The sequence below is a fragment of the Polistes dominula genome, unplaced genomic scaffold (assembly GCF_049000335.1).
Source record: "Polistes dominula isolate Pdom_NZ unplaced genomic scaffold, Pdom_raw_medaka contig_32, whole genome shotgun sequence".
In the NCBI taxonomy this organism is placed as follows: domain Eukaryota; kingdom Metazoa; phylum Arthropoda; class Insecta; order Hymenoptera; family Vespidae; genus Polistes; species Polistes dominula.
The window spans coordinates 240589-263605 of NW_028300880.1; the positions used below are offsets into that span (position 1 = coordinate 240589).

At 33.8% G+C, this 23017-nt stretch overlaps 1 protein-coding gene across 15 annotated transcripts in view; it reads left to right on the forward strand.

Annotated features, from left to right (window-relative positions):
* The window catches only part of msi (RNA-binding protein musashi), a 67909-nt gene extending 46258 nt beyond the window's left edge, over positions 1–21651 (forward strand). For 14 of the 15 annotated variants that reach the window (XM_089175818.1, XM_089175807.1, XM_089175846.1 and 11 more), the window contains 2 exons: positions 1–241; positions 1356–20023. In XM_089175818.1, coding sequence (XP_089031944.1) covers positions 1–241; positions 1356–2225 — 1111 coding nt within the window. In that variant the 3' untranslated portion in view covers positions 2226–20023. Of the gene's footprint in view, positions 242–1355 lie in introns of all 15 variants that reach the window. The other variant, XR_016177704.1, reaches the window with a different exon arrangement.
* The last annotated feature ends 1366 nt before the right edge of the window (positions 21652–23017 follow it).

Genomic DNA, 23017 nt, shown 5'->3' on the forward strand with positions numbered 1-23017 from the left:
CGCCGGCATGGAGGCAGCGAACGGTGCTATCGAGCACGATTTTCACAATGCTTTGGTACCGATAAATGGCAGCCATTCTGGCAGCTCTGGTAGAAGTACGCCAAACGGAGGTGATCCAGCACCAGGGAAACTATTTGTCGGTGGTCTGTCGTGGCAAACCAGTAGCGAAAAACTCAGGGAATATTTTGGAATATTTGGGACAGTTACCGATGTTCTCATCATGAAAGATCCCGTTACACAGGTCGGTTTATTAAACATGACTCTCTCGAGGAATTAGAAGGAGCGATCGCTGTATACACGAGGCTGTTTGCAATTCATTTAGCAACAAAAATACAAACTTATTCTCATTGGTAATAAAAAAAGATCAAATTAGTAGAAAGAGCAGCAGCTTCGTGTATGTGCTCCCGAATCGACCAATTTTTCGTCTCTTTCTCGATAGGTCAAATCGTACATTTAAATCAGTTCTTTCCTTGTACCTTCCAAGTATCTAATTTCTATATATATATATATATGTACAAGGCGCGCGACAAGCTCGTTTTCAAGGAGATTCGATGCACCAGTTTCTATTCCTTTCACTTTTGCACGAGACTTTATACAGTAGAAAGTAGAAAGAGAGTTGTACTAATCGATGTAACTAATAGCTGAGAGAGTATAAAGGAAGTAGAACGTAATAGTACAATGTATATTGACCGTAAAAAGTGACAAAGGGCAGAAATACATATATATACATATATATGAAGATGCATATATATGTATGTATATATCGAAAGTTTGCTATACACGTAATTGGGAGAAGACGTTTCGCGTAGGGGATTCGAGATTACTCACGAGCCGTAATTGATATTTTCAAATTTTATTCTCCTTGTCTTATATTTAACCCTAGAATGTTTGTCTTTAAATTAGCTTGGAAAGCCTTGCATGTAAATGGTAGTTTGGTAGCATTAGCTAATTGTAAATAACAACAACATTTTATATATACATTTTATATAATATATATATATTTATTTGTAATACGACTACTTTTTCGATGCAGTTAGAATCAGGATATATAATGGATACGGAGGCACACATATGCATATATAGGGTATATATATAGGGTATGTGTGTGCATTTCGACGATTGGAAATCGTTCGGTGAAAAAAGAGGATACGTGTTCTCGAGTTTCCGCGCGATACGCAATTATTATTGGCCAGGTGTTGTCGAGCGGTGAGTTTGAATTTTAGGGAGCAAAATATAAATAAAAAAAAAATAAGAAAACGGAAAGAGACAAAAAGAATAAAAAGTCCCAAAACAAAAAAAAGGTAGAGAAAGCGGACAGTCGTGCATCGTGGCCGTTCTGGCTTTATCGGTTACAGCGTAGTCGTGGGTTCGGCTTCATCACGTTTGCCGAGCCCGGCAGCGTCGACAAGGTGCTGCAGCGTCCGGTCCACACCCTTGATGGTAAGAAGATCGACCCGAAGCACGCGACCCCGAAGAACCGCGCTAAGCAGGCTAATCGGACGAAGAAGATCTTCGTCGGCGGGGTCAGTCAGGAGACGAGTAGCGAGGAAGTCAAGGCCTACTTCAACCAATTTGGCAAGGTCGAGGAAACGGTGATGCTAATGGATCAGCAAACGAAACGACACCGGGGTTTCGGTTTCGTCACGTTCGAGAACGAGGACGTCGTGGACCGCGTCTGCGAGATCCACTTTCACACGATAAAAAATAAAAAAGTCGAGTGCAAGAAGGCTCAGCCGAAGGAAGCGGTTCAACCGGGCGCCCTGGCCCTCGGTAAGAGAGTGGTCCTGGGTGCGTTGGGCGTCAGGTTGGCGCCCCAACCGCCGCTCCCCGTGACCGCGGCGGCCTCCCAGCTGGTGGCCGCCCAAGCGCAGGCCCAGGTTCAAGCAGCGGCAGCGGCCGCGGCCGCGGCCGCCCAAGTACAAAACGCGGTGGCCGGTTACGGCAAGTTGTTCGCCAGCGGCTATCCCGCATTATCCGCGTACAGATACGCGCCCTACCCGATTCCGGCCGCGGCGGTCGCTGCTGCGGCAGCAGCCGCTGCTCCGGCCCCGGCTCCGGCCCCGCCTGCAGCTGCAGCCGCGGCCGCTGCCGCAGCTGCGGCGAGTCCGGCCGCGGCGGCGGCTCCTGGCAATCCTTATCAAGGTTATTCCCTCACCAATGTCGACATGTCAAGTTTCCAAGGTGTCGATTGGAGCTCCATGTACGGCATGGGCATGTACGTTTAAACTACTCTCTCGCTCTTCCTATCTTTTCTCCTCTCTCTTTCTCTCTCTCTCTCTCTTTATCTCTCTCTTACCTTTGCATTTCCTTCCTTCCTCCCTCCCTGTCTCCCTCTTCTCGATCATCATCAATCTGTCTGTCCGGCGAAAAATCGGACGAGAAAATTTACAAGTGCCTGCTGCTTATCTCTCTGGAGTCTACGACGTCGACAACAATATCTTTCGGGGAAACGGGGGGGAGGGGAGGGGCAACATCGAACGCACGCACCATGAAAAATAGATCAAAAGTTCAAACCGATAAAGACTGGAATACGGGTATGTACCGCAGGATGACTGATCTCGTCGAATTAGAGAGATATTCGTAGCCACGAATTCGAATTAGAGTGCGCAAGTAGGGTTGCGTTAGAGAGTCGCGCGATATTGTTCAAATGTATCTCTAGTTAAGGACGAGCTCTCGTCGAGGAGAACAAACAAACAAACAAACAAACAAAAAACAAACCACGCGATGCTTCCAAGTTATTATTTTTTTATTTCGTTGTTTATTTTCATATATATCATCCCTATCGTTATTTTAGTCGTTGCGGTTTGCTGCGGTCTTCTACCGCTCCCCAATCGTATAAGTATCACGATTAATTATCAATTAAAAAATTCGCGTCACCGGATCAATCTTTTTTTCCCGACGCGTCCTGGAAGCAATAAAGTATATAACGGGTATGGTAGGATCGACGCCTGCAACGTTTTCCAAAAAGGGGTCTCTATTTGTTTCAACAATTTTCAACGTTTTTCTTTTTCTTCTATTCAATTTGTTTTTTATTTTCGCGTTGCGTATCCAGGAAGAAACTTGCTCGTGCCTTTTCCCGAGAATTGTTCTATTCCAACCTGCTGCATAGGATCGATCTTTTTTTTTTTTCGATGCACCAACTTCTCGGGAAAACGCAAAGCAAAGGGGCAAACTCTACTACACTTTCCGTAAAAATAAATAAAGTAAATAAAATAATAAAAAAAAAAAGAAGAAGACACGTATCTATACACGGAGGACGCGAGAGATATTTGCATGTGTGTATGTACGCGAATACTCTAGATAACACAAGGCACACACATTGAAATACTTGCATATAATATATATGATATTAACATATGTAAGGATTAACATATGATGTAAGAGTACAGACAAATACGTCTAGATATATGATGTATAGTGTAATACTGATATATATTTTTCTTCGAGTAACGGAAGACAATATTTCTCCGATCTTCGTCGAGCGTAAACATATTATTAATATTAAAATAATAACTTTTTAGACGACGCGTTCGCAAGATTATTAAAGGTTGCATTTGGACAACACATATAAAGAAAATGGAACGCGCAATGAGACTAAAAACTCACATAGATAATAATTTAAGAAGACATTTGGACATCTCTTTTTGAAAGACTCGCGCCATTTTTCGCGTAATAAAAAAAATTATCGCGAGCGCGTAATTGGTTGAAAACGACTACGACGACGGGGAGGAGGAGGAGGAAGAAGAGGAGGAGGATGAAAACGATGAGGAAAATTCTTTTTTGAAAGGCGGGGTTGTAATAATAGAACGACTGCGTTTTCCTTCTATTTGCGAATTCGGTGAGTCTACTTAAACTCAATAATTAATAAATGGTGATAAAATGATTAAGAGTTTTGACGAATAATAATAATAATAATAATAATAATAAGGCAAAATAATTAGCCTGTGTGCACGCGCGCGCGCGCTCTTTTCGCGCTGAAAAATAATCTAAGATATAAAATAATAATTATCATTAAATATATTATATATATATATATATAAAAATTAAGAGAGAAGAGAACAAAAAAAACAGAGATACTCGTTCATAGGTTAACGTTTTAACCGGTATGTTTATATAAGTGTATACACGTATGTGCGTGCGTACTGGAGACGTGCGTGGATGAGAAGGGGTGGGTGGTGCCATTGTTGGGGTGTGCTACCTCTCTCTGTTCAATATGCAAAGTACAAATGTACGTGCGTGTATGCTCGTATATATGCGTATATGTATATTATATATACATAAAATATTCTATAATAATGTGTAAGTCGCGTTCTTCATTCGTGCGTTGGCAAACGAAACGAAAAGAAAAAAAAAAAAGAAGAGATTCAAATCCAAGATTGAGATTAGCAGCTAGCTGGTGAGGCGTGTGTTTGATCGACCGAGTCTAATTAAATTAATTTCTATTTATAATATTAAGCGCAGGAATATAAAAAAAAAAGAAAAAAAAAAAGAAAAAAACAAAAAACATTTTAGTCAATAAGAAGCGATAATTAATTTATATACTTAAACAATTCGCGCGTTACAACACTCGTCTCCGAGTTTCTTCGAAGTCCGAAACACTTTTGACTCTAATTAGAAATATTTTTAGAATCCAAATACCCCTCGGTCTGTCTACAAGGGAAATTACATATTTTTTTTTTTTTTTTTAGCCCTAAAGATTTGTCCCCACCGCGTAGATTAAGCGATTCGATTGAGAATGATCTTATTATTTATTATTAATTATAATTAAGGTTAATCTAGAAGTATTATTTGACAGATCTTTTTAACCACCACTACCCCTTGGGCAATTTGTTCCTTTTTTTTTCTTTCTTAATCTTTTCCAATATTTTGTTCCTTTTTTTCATATCATTTCGTAGATTTAGTTGGCGAGATAGACCGAGGGGGACACGCGAGGGATGCGAGAGAAAGAAAAATTGGGTGAGGAATAAAAAAAAAGTGACAAGCGAAATATCATCCAAAGTAGGAGGGTATATATACGTTTGAAGAAACAAATAATGCAGCGTTTATTATTATTATTATTATTTTTCTAATAAATATATCGGATATCGATAATCTCGGAAGGACGTTGTGGTCTCGTCGCGCGAAAATGGACGAAGAAGGATGTGAGAAATTTCGAGCAATAAGCGATAAAACAACCTTATTAAAAAGCATCTACAATATTACCACTTTATCAATATGTACCTATAATAATATTAATAATAATATAATATTAACAATAATAATAATAATAATAATAATTAATAACGATAAGCGAGCGTTTGCGTAGGTCGTAAGTCTGACGAGGATGATGGAAATAAAATCTAAGAGATACGAAAAACTTAATACTTAAGAGGACGCTGAGAAAGAAAAGAAAGAAAGAAAGAAAAGAAAAGAAAAGAAAAAGGTTCAGGGGGTGGGAGTGGGCTTTTGAGGGAGAAGGTGGAAAATGAAATAAACGAGAAAGGGAAAAAAAGAAAAGCGTGAGAGAAAGGGCATACGTTAGGGGTGAAAGAAAATAAGGAACGGGGCTGGGAAGGGTTTATCATCCCTTCCGAACGACAAGTAATATTCTCTAGTGATATACACTTATACATATATTATTATATATGTATATATAATTATAATAATAATAATAATAATAATAATAATAATATTATATACAATATTACTATATGACGATAATCATACCGTATTATTAGCGATGAGAATACTTGCGAACGATGTTTTAGGTTTGTAAGAAGGGATTGAACGAAATGGAACAGGAAGGGATGAAACTTGACGATTCAATTAATTGATTAACAAACGTGGATTTGCGTGTGCGTGTGAGATAATGTTAACGAAAAAAAAAAGGATGATTACTTACAATTAGTAATATTTGACAAAGAGAGATGAACGAGATACCAGGCCTGAATTTTTACTTCTTCTAATCGAAAAAAAAAAAAAAACAAAAAAAAGAAACAAATTTATAATTTTTTTTATTTTGTTCGATTCGACGATAATAAGCGGAGCCAGGGTATCGCAAACGCGTCTTCTTCCCTCTCCTCTTATTTTTTTTGCTCCCATTTGACAAACGGAATTTTCTTTTTTGCTCCTTTTCGGAGGGAGAGAAAAAAAAACAAGTCCCTGCTTTTTCTCATCTGAACACACGCACACCACCTACACGTTTTATATACGACACGAGCGAGATCAATTTTTTCGAAGGAATTTTCTCTTTCTCTCTCTCTCTTTCTCTCTTTTTCTATCTTTTCCCCTCTCTCTCTCTCTCTCTTTCTCTGTGTTGTACGGCTTGCTCGTCGATAAAGGAAAAAAAAAAAATACAAGAAAAGTCGAGCTTTCGTGATATTTGTACTTAACTGTTAAGCCCATTAATAAAAAAAAAAAAAAAAAAAAAAACATACTGATGTGTTTTTAAGTAAAATAATCGAATTAACGCGATTATCAAAGCGTCGATGATAGCAATAACATTTTTTGGTAGATTATGGTGATGATGATGACGACGATGATGATGATGATGATGATGATGATGGATGTTTGATGTCGTTCGACTCGACGAGCAAGCGAATTAAATCGGCAATAATAATAAAATAAATCGCGCTTAGGTGAAAACGGGAAAATCGTCGATCGTTCTTCAATATTTTTCTTTTTTTTTTTTTTTCATGAAAATTTACTTAGACAAATGTTGAAGGGGATTACGATAGAAAACACAAAGCGAATAGTAAGACATTTTTGAGTTAGTTCATATCCGCTAAAGAAGAAGACGATCGTGTGATATTTTCACGGGGTGATGAAACAGATTTCCAAAATGAAAAGATGAAAAAAAGATAAAAAAAAGAAAATAAGGTGCGATGAGACTGCGTTGCGTTTGAAGAATTCGTCATAATATTTTCTCTATCTCTTTTTTCTTACTTCCTATCAATTTTTCATTCCTCGAAAAATAAACAAATTTCCTTCCTAGTTTTTTTCTCTATCTCACTATCCTTCAAATTCATATTCTGTCCCCTTTCCCACGACCACCAACACCACCACCGATGATCATATATATGTATTTTACATTGCGGATGTCTAAAGTAATTTATCATTAACGTAGCTTGTATTTTGATGAGCGCTAACCATCTACTAGTTGACTGTATGAATCATTAGGTGAAGCATGCTGGTTTCAATTATCTTCCATTTAATATCTTTATCTCTTTCTTACCTATCACGGATATATTTTTCATATACATATGTACATATTTACAATAGTATATTGCATAGATCAAATCACGTTTTTTTTTTTTTTTATTATCGATTTTGGAAGAATAAACAACAAACGAAAATCATTTTTTTTTTTTTTTAATTCTTGCAAGAAACATCAAAAATTTCAAATAATTATCAACGATACTAATTTATTTATGTATATATGTATACGAAATATGAATTTTGCTTCCGTCGAATTTTTTCTTCCATTGAAACGAGAAAGAGAGAAAGGAATTATCGGATTCCCTGTAACATTTTTTTCTTCCTCTTTTTTTTTTTTTTTTTTAAATAAATGGGAAGAACTAGGGGATCACCTACCCCTGTTTATTTGGAAGATCTAGGAATGCTGATCTCCTTTGGCCAGATCCACTTTTACTTTATTTTTTATCTCTCTGTTTCTTTCTCTAATCTCAAAGAACGTCTTTTGTAATCTTCCCACGTATTTTCTTCTATTTCATTGGAGAATACGTTTGTGTAGCACCTCTCTCACTCTCTTTCTATTTCTATTTCTATGTCTATGTTTCTTCTTTTTTTTTCGCCTATGCTTTTTATTTTGTTGCGAGGAAGAAAGATGAATTATGTAAAGGACAAAAATAATTATAGAAAAAGAAAGAAGGGGTGAGGAAAAGGGTGAGGGGAAGGAGAGAGGGAAAGAGAGTAGTCGAATGCAAGGATAAGAAAATGCATTCTATATCTCTCTCTATCTCATTTCACTAAATTCCATTTGTTTTCCAAGCCATCCAACACTCCTAAGTATGTAAAAAAAAAAAAAAAAAAAAAAAAAACCGATATCCGAAGACTTTGTATTATTATTATTATTACTTATTGATTATGATTATTAATTAATTGCCATTACTATTCATCATTATTCTTATTATTAATATTACTTATTATTAATTATTCTTATTATTAATTATTCTTATTATATATTATTATTATTATTATTATTATTATTGTGCATCAGTATCGTTATTATTATTACTTATTATTCTTATTCTTATTATTATTATTATTAGTATCATTAATGTCATTATTATTAGTAAGCTACGAACACGCAAGACACTAATTCAACACACGCGATATACGGGCGCGTAAAATACACGTATGCTTGACGGATACATTTACACAAACGTACACGCATACAAACACATCATCATTTACATCTACAGACAAAATATAAGGTAGTATATAAAACTTGTAGGAGTGCGTGCGTGCTCGTAGTGTATATTCTTTCGTGACTACTATACTCTCTTTCTCTCTCTCTTTCTCTCTCTTTCTCTCTCTTTCTCTCTCTTTCTCACACACTCTCTGCCCTTTTTATTTTTCTTCGTGCCACTCGCATGTGCCATAGAAAACGCGACTTTTACCCTCATTCCCACCCCCACCTGGTCGTCATTTACTTATTCGTATCTTTGTATTCGGCACACAGAGACACACATCACACTCGCGCACACTCACAGAGATACCAACTTATACGAGATTAATAGTAAAACTCGGAGAATTTTGTTCGTTAGGGTTGAGAATTCATGTCTTCCTCTCTCTCTCTCTCTCTCTCTCTCTCTCTCTCTCCCCCTCTCCCTCTCTCTTTTTCTCGTACGCCACCCACAGATCTATATAAAAGCCCTAAGAGCAACAGGAACCCCATACTCTTTTCATTTATTTAGTCGATTTTTACTTACACGTTGCTATAACACAACATCCCCGGAAAGATGAGAGAATAAAGGGCAAAAGGGATGAGAAAGAAAAGTGTGTGTGTGTGTGGGCGCGCGCGAGAGCGTGCCGAGTGCTCGTTTTTCCTAGTCAAGGGGTGATGTACCAACCCCCGATCCACCCTCTATGCGTGTGCGTGTGTGCGTGAGATTAAGTCACGAGAAGGGAGGATGGTGGTTGATCGATGCTACTATTGCGACACTCTGTATATCCTTTATATTTGTCCTAAGGATTCACTATTAATAATAGTCGCGACTAAAATTTCATCTAAATCGTAATGTTGAATCATCTCTCTCTCTCTCTCTCTCTTTCTCTATCATCTATGAGATATTTTCTATTTTGTAACTATGACTTTTTGTATTACAAACGCGGCCTTTATTGTATGGGTTTTTTTTTTCACGTACTTATCTATTTTTCTTTTCTTTTCTTTCTTAATTAATTAGTTTAATTAATAATTGTACTTACTCTGAAAACATTCGTTGTGTAATTTAAATGCGAACACTGTGTGTACTTACGTTTTGCACTAATCATTTTATTATTTGTGTTATAGTGAAACAAAACAAAAAAAGAAAAAAAAACCAAGAAATATGTTGCTTTTCTTTTCATCGTTTCAACGATTGCGAATTTATTATTATGATCATTCTGTTTGCTTTTGTTTAGCATTACAAATTACTTATATTTATTTTAATCGTTTAGCAATTGAACGATCAAGTTTTACATGGCACGCACGCATCTCTTAAACGCAATCATATTACACGTAACACACACACACAGAGAAACACATACACGGAATATATACAGTTATATATTATTCATCCTACTAGCATTAATTCCGTTGTTTATTGAATCATATGCAAAAAAAAAAAAGAATAGCGAGAGTTAACAAACACGTGACGAATAAAAGTACGAAACAACAAAACTTAAAAAAAAGAAGAAGAAGAAAAAAAAGAAAATTAACATAAACGTATTAATTAGTTTAGATAAATGCTTAGAAAATTTGCCAATAAAGTAGTCGTTTAAAACTGGTAGCTAACCATCTTTGTGTATCTTCCCTTGTATATTCTTTGATGAATTTTCTCACCCTGCAATTTCTCCTAAACAACCCTCTCTTTTTTAACAACAATCCCTTATGCCTTTCACACCTATTTCCCGTTTTGTAATTCATTACTACTATTGTTATTATATTATTATACTTATTATAATTATTATTAGACTATTATCATTATTTATTACTCATTATTTATTACCTTGTAACTCGCCTAACCGTTCGGCAATTTATTAGTACTTACTTTGGTGCCTGTGCATTTTATTATTTGTTCACACACACGATGTTTCTATCTCTATCTCTTTCTCTTCCTATTTCTCTTTCTCTCTCTCTCTCTCTCTCTCTCTCACTCTCACTCTCTATTTGTCTATTCTTCTATTCCCCAAAAATCAATCTTTTCCTAATTTTGAGTATTTATCTTTGTGTATTTATTGTCATAATAATCGTCATTCGTCACCGATCATATTCGTCGTCATCTTCCTCGATGTGTATTATCATCGTAAATCATCGTAGCAACCACACAATCATCGTCATCACCATCATCGTCATCGTCATCGTCATCGTTATCCGCGATCATCGCAAATCATCCGCCATTCGTCATTTTTGTTTGTTCGTTATTAAAAGGCAGCAGAGTAGCAGCAGCAGCAACAGCAACAGCAGCAACCATCGGTCCTGTTTGTATCCAGTAGCGGGCCGCGGGGCTCTCAGCTAATTGGCTAATTAATATTAAGCCGTAATTACCGTCGTTAACCCCGCTGGGCACTAGTTTCGCGTCGCCCTCTGGTTGGTCAAAATATTCCACGGATTGTCCTCGAGTTCATTTGCTCTCTCTCTCTCTCTTTCTCTCTTAGTCATATTCTCTCATTTCATCTCTCTGAGTGAGGTGAAACAAAATCTGGCAATTTAGTAAAAACGAGACCACTAGATTTCAACCTGGAAATGACGAGCAACTAATTTCTCAAATTTAACCAAGTAGAGCAAGCAGCAGCAAGGAGAGAGAGAGAGAGAGAGTTAGTCCTTCAAACAAAAATATTCCAGATAAATGTTTTTTCTTTCTTCCCTCGATCCTGGGGATGCGACCAAACAGATAGCGTCGTTCTGCGTATTTATTTCTAGTGTATAGATATATATTTGGTATATCACATTTAGAGATATCCTTTATTTAATATATTATTCCAAGTCCCTAAAATATCATTGACATTCCCTCTTGTTCTTCTCCCTTTTTGTTATCTTGCTTATCGAGCGGTTTCAAGATAGCCAGTGGATTTGTTGTAGCGGCGCATGCATCTTAGCCTAGACTGTACCCTGGCACATTCTAACCGGCAAGTAAGAGTACAAATAAAACGTAATTGATATTATATATATATATATTTACTCATTCTCCATTTTTCCTTATCTGGAGATCCTGTTTAATCCTTATTCAGAAAACCAATCATCTTTCTATCTTCCTCCTTCTTCATTTTCCTTGCAAACGCAGTGGTACATGTTGTATTTTTTTTTTTTTTTTTTTATCAAGTATCATTTTTATTTTCCTTATACCTTGTTTGAAAATGATTGATTGCAAGAAGAGAACAAAATATGAAAGAAAACGAATTTTGTCTTGCCTTTGATATATTAACAAAAACAAATGATCTCAGCTGTGTTGTACATACATACATACATACATACATTAAAAAAATCATTAAATACATAAGAGTTACGTATGGATTACGGTATAAGCTAATATTAAAAACTTGATCGTCATGATTGAGAAGAAAATCAAATAGTACACGCCAAAGGACAAAAAAAATACTCCAACGAGTTTGATAGAGTTTTTCATTTTTTTTTTTTTGTTGAAAGGTTCCTTCGTTTTTATCATCTTACAAATGAAAGAAAATAAACCAAGAGAAAAAATGCAATGAAAAATGAGAACAAGGTGGTGTAAGATGTGCACGTGTGGAAGGACTCTAGTAGTCCTTCATCTAGATGATTTCATTCAGTAAAATATATATATATAATCGCGTTGGGATTATTATTAAAATACTTCGATCTCAGAGTACCAACAGGTATAGAGTTAATTAGATCGTTCAAGACTAGAAGTAGAATTAAATATTAGTCTTTTCTCATAGTAGTTCATTCTAGTTAGTCGGTATATTGAAATATTAATGTTATATTATTATTATTAATTATTACTATATATATATATATATACACATATCAGAGTACTTGTAGAATTTGGAAGAAACAGAGAAAAGAAAAAACCTAATCGTAGTAGTTTTATTTTAAAACCAAAAAAAAGACAAATTTGTTTATCGCGGTGTGTGCGTGTGTGATAATATTTCAAAATAGATCTCAAAGAATTTTCTAAACTCGTACACCGCGAATTTAGATTATTGATTTATCATTTTGCCCTTGTACATTGTCAGTTCATCTAGTCATATTCGATCATTTAATTATGTGTTCATTCATTATTGATAATACAGGACATTTATCACTGGTGTAGCTTCGTTCATTTCCTTTTCCAATGATTTCTTCAACAAATCCCATGGTGTTCAAACCTGCTTCTTTTTTCTCAACCTTTCTCTCTCTCTTTCTCTTTCTTCTTTCTCTATCTATTTCTCTCTTTCTCTCTCTCTCTCTCTCTCTTTTTTCAACGTGCAAACGAATCTTCCTCAGTGAGTATCGGAATAAACCCGTGTGTGCCTTAAATCCAAAACACAGCAACAACCTTTTTACTACCTATCTTTTTCTCCCGTGATTATGAACTTAAAATCAAAGTAAAAAAAAAAAAAAAAAAAAAAACCAAATAAAAAAGAAAAGAAAGAACAGAAAAGGAAGTCAAAGGAATTATCAAGGACAATTTTAGATTGCATATTATAATCCTATATAGGCAGTAGAGTTGTGTGTCGATCCAGTAGAGAATCCAACCAATCATCGATCATTGAGGGTTGTTCACTGGTGACCGGGCCGAAATGGACAACGATTTCAGGTAAGAAGACATTTTTTTTTATTCCTTTATCTCTTTACGTATATATTTCGCTGTTTCTATCTATCTCTCTCTATCTCTCTCTCCCATATACCATATCGTATAAATTCATCTATCTATCTATCTCTATCTTTCACTCTATCTTTCACTCTATCTTTCTATCTCTTTCTTTTTCCGTAGATGAACAAATTTAGTACACATATATATAATCGTATAATTTTGAGCGTGTTTTTTTAGTGCAAGCAAGCATATATTATTATTCATTTGTTTAAACAAACTAACCAAACCATTTTTATGGAGCCAGTTTTTTTTCTTGTTTTTTTTTTTTTTTTTAGGGAGTACGGCAAATTTTATTTTTCCATCTATAGCACACACATACACACACTATGCTTTAGTTAGTTTTTTTGTCCCTCGATGACGGAGGAAAACGATGATGCATCGGGACGTATTCACGGCATTATTTGATAATTAATTAATGTAATGGCGTAATGTGTCTTACTCCTACTCGGGTTGAATGATCGATCGTTCCTCGATCGGTAGTTAAATTAATTTTTTTTTTTTTTTTTTAGGAAAAAATTCCACGTACACTCACCCCCATCCCCGTTGTGTTATCTTTGCCATTTTTTTGTTTCTATTTCTTTGTATTATATTCGTTTATTTGATTGCAGATTAATATGTATGTGTGTGTGTGTGTGTGTGTGTGTGTGTTTTATGATCAACACAACGGGATTGCCATATGTGGGGTTGGTTTTTTTTTTAAATTTTTTTTCTTCAAATATATGTTGATTAATTGTAGTATACAGCAATGTTAACGACCATGAAAGACCGAGCTTTCCCTCATCATCAGCAAGCAACAGCAGCAGCATAGAATAGCACATATTAACAATGTAAAAGCTGCTATTCGCATTGATAGTTTGATAAAGGCCAAGTCTGTCGAGTTGTGTGTGTGTGGTGGTACGAAGCAAGTATACTACTACCAATGTGCATGCGTAATGATGCCTATGTAACTAATCGATAGATTCAAACGATTGTCTCGTATCACTTAGCATTTTTTGTTGTTGTCTTTTCTAGTTTTTTTCTATCCACTTAAAACAAATTGTTGATTAATTGAAACAAAGTAACCATTGGAAGATTTATTTATGTATTAACGTTGAATACGAGACAATGGTAAGCAGCGTGTAGGTAGGATGAATGTTACACACACAGTGATGAAAAGCCTAGTAATAATAATAATATTTCTAGTAGTCGCATGCGTGATTTGAAGAAATAAAAAAGAAAAAAAAAATTGTTGATCTCGGCAACGGTGGACAAAAAAAAACACCTTTTTACTGCCATCATCCATTTTAACCAACCAAAACATACATACACAACAACCATTACCTCAGTCGACGGCGAATTATATCGAGGGAACAGAAATTAATACTAAATTATAAAAAAAAAAAGAAAAAAAAAACGTGTTTCATCGACGCGCATTCGACACACGAAAGTTCAGATGTCAATTTGTATGCAATGTCATTTCCGGAAGTGTCGGAACTATTTCTCTAATCCGACGACGAATAACATTTTTCATAGAACAATCGTTTCAATAATTATTTATTCTTTCCTAGTCATTTATAATATACGAATTTATCACAAATCAAACATTAGAGTATATTAATCACGTATTATATATATTATATAGGGTGTTTCTATTCATATTCATTTGTATCTCGAGTACGAGCAAAATGTGCGTTCGTGCGTTCGTGCGTGCGTGCGTGCGTGCGTGCGTGCGTGTGTGTGTGATTTTTATTTATTTATTTATTTATTTATTTATTTATTTATTTATTCATTGATTTATTTATTCGTTGTCTCTTTCTCTTAATACGTCATTCGTTAGAAAAGCCATGGGACCCGCGCATATTTCATAGCGCTTTTACAAAAGGTTTTTTCTAGCCTTATCTCTGGCGTGGTGCCGGTGTCTTGTTCTTCCAATTACATACTATTACTCATGTATGTAATACTTGTAAATATATTCACATACATTACATACATATTACATATCTTATCCATGTAAATTGATTTTAATAATGTATACACACGCATACATAAATTAGATTAACAATTAGCATTATTATTGGCCAAATTGTGCCAAGCATGCGTTACAAATGTAGTTCAATGTTTGTAGATTTTACGAGTGAAAAAACAAAAAACAAAAAAAAGGAAATTTATTTAAAAATTGAAAAAGATGATTCCCACCTTCCACACCCCGTCAACATTTTGGATGATTTATCCTCGTGAATTTTGATTAGAAAAAATTCAGTGTTAAAGTAGAATTTCAACGAGTCTCTCGTATCTTTGTCTCTCGTTTCCTATCTTTCTGAAAACAAATTCTCTATAAATATTGCACATTTGAAAATCCCTTTTTTTTTTTATCGCGTGATACACGAAGGTACATATTGTTGTTAATGAGATAGAAAGAAAAGAAGAAAAATGAAACAGGAACAATTTGTTGAATTTTCTACACATCCAAGAAATACGAGGGAGAGAATGAGAGTGAGAGTGATGAGAGTGAAAGAAGAGTATTAGAGAGAGGAGAACACACACACACACACCAACGTGGCCTTGACACGTTTCATTTCTTTCCCTTTTTCTAAGAAAAAATAAAATAAAATAAAATGAAATAAAAAACAAGAACAAATTGAATATGATGTGAAGAAAAGAAAGAAAACTTAATGTAGTAAACTTGTTGTTTTCAACTCTAATGCAATTAGGATAATTTAGATTGATCGAAGAATATCCCAGAAGTGAATGAAGATAGCTCATTAATTAACATTCTATGTAATCACGCAACAAATTCTTCTTTAAAATCAATCAAATCATTGTTTCCTAATTTTTTTTGTCTTTCCCCAAATGATTCATCTCGTATCGTACAAACTTTGAACAAATAAAATAAGAGACCAAATCGAAAGAAAAGTAAAAACAAATTTCTATCCTCTTTTTCTCTTTTAGAAAAAAAAACATGTATTTACTAGAAAACATATTCCACAAATGTTGACAAAGAAAAGAGAGACAGAGAAAGAGAGAGAGAGAGAGAGAGAGAGAGAAGACTCGCGTTACGTGTCAAAATTACAAACATTCGAATAAGATAAATTGTAAAAAAACAAAACCAAAACAAATACGCAGTCTTCCAAGAACGTCGCGTCGAGGAAAATGGAAGAAATAAAATGAAAATAAAAATAAAAATAAAAATCAAATCTTTTAATCGGTAATATTGAAACTCGCGTTGATCCTGTCACAAGTTCGGTAAATATATATATATATATATAAATATAAATATAAATGATATATATATAACGTATAAACATATTAACACACGTATATATACTACTACGCATACACACACAAACATATATATAAATATATATTTTTTCAATCTATAATCCGAGTAATGATCTCTCCCTGTTGTTAACTCTTTCGTTACTGCAAAAGTTTGTAATGTAAATTCAATCCGGTTGTCGTTCATATGAGGCCTTTGCATGAATGACGAACCCATATATGGGTCACTGGTAACGAAAGGGTTCAAATGATTTACAAAAATACAAGAATAAAATAAAAAGGGGATACAAAAGTGAATAATAATAAAAGTTTCCCGATATTGTTCGTTGATTGATATACATACGTGGGTGGGATTTTTTCGTCTACGTATTAAGAGAAAGAATTAAAAAAAAAATAAAAAAAAAAAAACGAAAAAAAATAATAATTGCCGAATTACCTCGAGATTTTCACAATTTTTCGATTCTTTCGAAACTCGAAAAGAATCATCTCTCTTTCTTTCTATACTATTTTACTTATATACATACATATAAGTATATTACACGAAAGACACACACACACATACACACAGGTGTGTAGTATATATTTCTTTTGTAAATAGAGTTTCCTCTTAAACGATCTAAGCCTTATTCTAATCGGATGAAGTTATAGTTACAGAGTTATTTCAAAAGTTGAATTATGGTATCCCATGATCTAAACCGTGCGATTGATATCCCCTAACTTTCCATTTTTTTAATTCCATTGATGAAGAAACATTGAAACGATTTTGAAGAATCGTCACGGTTTGGATTTGTGCAATTTACCGATAATTGACTTGTTAGAAACAATTAGAAAATGTAGAATTAGATGATCCATTCTCGCAAAATTTCGTCGATAACTTTCGATATTAATATATAAGATAAGTAAGAAGAAGATAAAACGAAAAAGATGATAAAAAAGTAATCGTCGTTCATATCAAAAATGTTGTGAAATGTATTTTGCTTTCCGACGAAAAATTGCAAGACCCCGGAACCACACACACGCTTTCCCTCGTAATTTTTAGGTATACAGTTTAGTACAGTTAGTGAGTTAAATAATAATAATAAAAAAAAATAATAAGAACAAAGCAACCAAAAAAAAAAAACAATAAAGAAAATTATTTAATCGTTAATCTCGTTAATCGTACATTAAAAAAACAAAAACAAAAAATAACAAAAAACGTATTATAAATTATTGCAATAAGTATAAGTAGTTATCCAATGTTTCTACTTTCCTTTACGTCGAAAATGATTACGTTGTTCTATCATCATTGACAAAATAAATCACGCGTTATGTATGTATGTATAACGTAGCCCATAGTATGTTATATATATAGTTGTATCGTTTTAACACTTGTTCCTAAAAAGGAAATGATACTTTTTATTTTTTAAAACGAGATCACGGTCATGATTTTTTCACATTTAGTCAAAAGTTTGCTAAACCTGTATGATAATTATTAATAATTATTATTTTTATGTATCGTTTGTGTTCGTATCGTCGAAATATACAAACGACGAAGAACGTAGTTATTAAAATCATTTGGAACAACAACAAAAATCCGTAAACATGTGTACCCAAAAACATGGCAACGATTTTACATTCTATTTTATAATTCAAACAAAAATCAAAATATATATTACCAACGTATTTTCTATTTTTAATTTTTATCTTCCAATTTTCAAGACTGATGCTAGATCGTTGCCAGTAGAAAAATGACACACACCCCCCGTACCCCTGAATTCCGTAAAATAAAAAAAATTAACACACACACACACATCTATCATAGTAAACGCTAGCTAGTTAGTTGAGAACATTCTGTAGCTCGAGTGTAACGTAATCGATAAACAAAAGTTATACTTTGATTATTAGATAAGATTTCAAAAGACAATTAATAATTATTTATATATATATATACACACATGCATATACACGTGATTATACAAACACACAAGACACACATTAGTGAGTAGTAAAAATAGAATGGACAAATTAGAAAGAGATATGCGAGAATGCGAAAGTTACACATGATGGAAAAAGGATTGTAAGTTAGAGAAAGAAAGAAATATGAAAGATAAGATAACATAAGATAAAGATAGGAAAAGAAAAGTAAAGAAGAAGATGAGAAAGATGAGAATGGTGATGAGAAAGAAAGAAAAAAAAAAGGAACAAATTAATTACCAACGTATTTACTGCAGGTAAACTGATTAACTGTGTACCTGTTGTTGTTGAAAACATTAAAAATAATCTTATTCCATGCTAACCATATATCTTTTTGCTCCTCTCCTCACCATAAAATTTACGAAAAAAAAAAAGAAAAAATAAATAAAAGCAACCTTCGTATGCGTAATTTCCTTTACCTATTTCGGACTGACAATGAGGTGTTTCCAAAGGAACAATAAATAAAAATAAATTTACATTATAAATAGGGAATGTAAAAAAGAAAAAAAAAAGAAGAAAAAAGAAATGTGTGCGATGCGCGATGGGTACACGTTTTTGACCAATTTTGTTCTTTTTTTATCGAGTTATGTATTCGAGTTAAGTCAATATTTGTAAATATATCAGTATTTAGAGAAGTAGCTAATAATCACCCAATATTTGTGTCCTTTGACATACACAAAGAGAGAAGACGAGCAAACAAATCTACCAATACCTCCTTAACCCTAATCATATATACATGTGTGCTACACCGTATATATTAACATACATTCCTACTGTAAGCTACGACGTTTGAAAGTTGAAGCAGTAATTATTAATCGAGCATGATTTATATACCGTAAATAATAATAATCAAAATAAAAAAAATAAAAATAGTGCGTTTTAACCAAGAAAAATCAGCCCTTGAAAGTTTATCGAATCGAATTATTCGTTGAATTTTGTTTAATTCCAAAAAAATAGACAATTATTATTTTATGTTTCTAATTCTTCAAGAGAATTTGTAGATTCGATATACTTTCGAGTGTAACACGTAGAAGGACGAAGATGATGGATGATGATGTGGATGAGGATGATGAGGATGATCGAAAAAAGTAGATTTTATTCGTACCAAGTTGGAAAGTAATTAGGAAAGTTCTGAGAGGTGAGTGACAATAAAAGGAGCAATATTTTTGCATATATTTTTAGCTTCTAACAAGCATATATGTATATGTATATGTATATGTATATGTATATGTAATTGTGACGTGCGTGCATACGTTTCTCAATTCCCTCTTACTATTTGAACCTTTTTCAATTGGATAAACATATTGTTTCTTTTTTTCTTTTTCTTTTTTAAACAATCCCCCAAAAAGTTAGTACCAAATCCTGTATATAAGTATTATTCATACGAATACTTACAATTAGTTATAAAATTAATATTAGTTTAGTCGTCTCTCATTTATGTAGAAATATTAATACAAAAGTTTAATGAGCGTATAATTGAAATTCATTTTTCTTTTATTTGGCAACGAATTTCCGATAATTAGTAAATTTAGGATCTATCGAGAATGATGTGGCCTATTGTGACCGTTAATAAAAATAAAAATTACAACAATTACAAAAATAAAGTAGAAAACATTGTACGTCGTATGATTCCATTATTAAATATACATATATTTATATATATAAAATATACTCGTATATACAACATATAAAATGTATGATTCCGTAGGATCTTCCAGCTAAGGTCCTTTAACGCGCAGGGGAAAACTTTCGAAAAAAAAAAAGAAAAAAAAAAGAGAAAAGTTTTACGCTCGACGGAAGAGAAACAAAGGGCGTGAACAAAATGAAAAACAACAAAATTACCAAAATCTTCTTCTGCGCGTACTACTTTGAACGACAACGAAATTTTCGGAGGAATAATTTTTGTTTCCAGAAAAATAAAAAATGGCTAAAAAGGGGAACACACACACACCAGGGCAAGCACACATCGATTTAGAAAATAACGAATGACGATAATAAAAATACCTGCACGTGTTAGATAACTCGAGATAATGATGATGATGATGATGATATATATAAAAATATGATGTACGTTAGAAAATATTTGTAAGTTGCAATCGTATATGAAAAAATAATTATGGATAAAAAAAAGAAAGAGGCAAAACCTCGATTAAACTTCCCATGGACCATTAATTAATTCGTTCATTTGATCCAGGCAGGACCATTTACCCCATTTTAACTCGACAGTTTTTTAAATGAAACAACCTTTTTGCATAAGCTCGTAATTTAACCCTTTTGTTAGGGCATTCTATGATATATATGCTGCTCATGGTTTTTTTTTGGTATTGTTGCTGGTAACAAAAGGGTTAAATATATTAATATAATTATATATAAAAAATATGTTAAACGTTTAAGAAACGATCTCGAAAGGTCTTCCACGTAAAATGCTTTTCTCAAGTTTCACGAATTGATTCTTATCATCTTATCGTTGAGAGGAAAAAAATTAAAAAAAAACACAACAAGATCTCTGATAAGTGTGATAAAGTACTTATATATATATGTAACAAATTTCTATGTATAATTTTGAGAAACAGGCAAAACGAGATCGATTAAAGTGAAAGAGAATGCGTTTATTATTTTGTGGATTATAAAACGTTCACGCATACACGAATATATGTTTCATATATATATATATATGAACATAAGAATGTATGTGTGTTAGGAGAGCAGCAGTAGCAATAAAAATAAAAAAAACCTAGGAAAAAGTAACTTAAGTTAAGTGCTTTTATATGTTTATCCGAGTACAAAGGGTATAACATAGGAATTACATATAACACACATACACATATACGATATAGATATGTATTATTTATTTGTAAGAGTATGTGTGTGCGTGCGTGCGTGCGTGAGTGAGGAAGATGAGAAAATTTGGAAATGTTAAATGAACACAAAAAGAAAAAAGAAGAAAAAAATAATTGTATTAACTGATAAGCGTATGATGATATGAGAGATGATATTATCAGAAGAAAAAGAAAAATGTAGCATGCGTTCTAGATGCATCCTAAATGCGTTTTAGATGCGTTCTAGATTCGCTTGATTAAAATGTTTTCTAACTGTCAGTCGTTCCAGTACTCTCGAGGACGACGTTAGTCAACGTTTCGTTACCAAAGAGAGAAGAAATCATCTTGAAGATAAAAAAAAAAAAAAAAAGAAGATTGAAAGAAATTGAGGACCAGGAAAGAAGATCTCGACACAAAGCAGGTTTTACATGAAAAAAAAAAAACATTAAGATTACAAATAATTCATTAATATCATTATTATTATTATTATTATTATTATTATAAATAACTATCGACCTATAATTTTTGTTCCACTGTGATTATTATTACTATTATTATTAATTATTATTAATGACGTTGTGTGTCATATATTCCACCGCTGTTAATTGTTCTCTTATCACATTACGTAGAAGTATTTTATAATGGAAAATAAGTAGAATAAGGGCGAAAGCTTTCGTGTAATAACCCCATGACCCTATTTCTTCTTTCTTTCTTTTTTTTTTTTTTCTTCGCACGAGCAGAGGAAAATACACACACACCACACACACGTGTTATACGAGGTGTCTCGTCAACGATGGAAACGACTAAAGCAAGTAAGTAACCATAGCACGTTATATCGATCGAACTTGAGTAACATTTCATCAAAATTAGAATAATTATATTCCTACTAATAAATAAATGACTAACCTAGAGTCCATAAATTTTGAACTAACCTAATAAAAATAAACATAAAATAAACGATTAGAATAACTTCAAGAATAGAATAATAATAAAAGTTGCGTTGGATTGCGTCAGGGTTTAATTGAAAGTATAATAATGTAGCATAAACTGAAGGAAGGAAGGAAGTTCGTGACGTAATATCGTTAATATCGGTAACATGTTAGTTGCGTTTCGTTTTAATACCTTGACACGAGTCTTCTCGTGTCCTCGAAGGTCACCCAGGCAAGCAGGCAGGCAGGTAGGCAAGCAAGCAAGCAAGCAAGCAAGCAGGCAGATTTACAGGCTTGGAAATGCCTGTCGTTGACCCAGAGGCGTCGGTCGAAGGAACGGCTCTGGATTGTGGAGGTTGGAGAGGAAAACCGGAGGTGAAGGAGGGACAGGAGAAAGCAGATCGATATTGAAACCCCCTAGGGTATACGCGTTACCTACGCTCCTGTCTGCTAAATAGCAACTCGACCTGAGAAAAAGCTGCTGCTTCGAAGAATATAGACCATGTGTAGTAGTAGTAGTAGTAGTAGTAGTAGAAGAAATAGTGGTAGTATAAGCGTTTTCCTAGCTTCTTTTCTCTTATATCCTTCACTATCGTACGACGAGGATAAAAAGAAACAGAATTGGATCATTTCGCATAGATTTTCTTTTTTCCCTGAAGTTCTATTTTTTGTGTTGGGATGATTGAAAACGTTAGATTCGATTTGACGGTGACATATATTCGTTTGACACACGTGCGAGCGAGAGGGCGTTTACGCGAATCTTCTTTACAGACACACCCCTGTTACTGCTACTACTGCTGCTGCTGCTGCTGTTACTGGCCCGACACGAGCGTCCTCCTATTCTATTTCTTCCTTTGGTAAAAAAAAAAAAGAAAGAAAAGGAACGATATTATTTATTTATTATTTCGGGATAAGATATTGGCAATTTTTGTGTTCGCCCTCCCTACACGAATTGATATTTTAAAGATTCCTTTAGCTTTTCCACGTGCTAGGGGTTAGTTTAATAATAAAAAAGAAAAATAGGAAT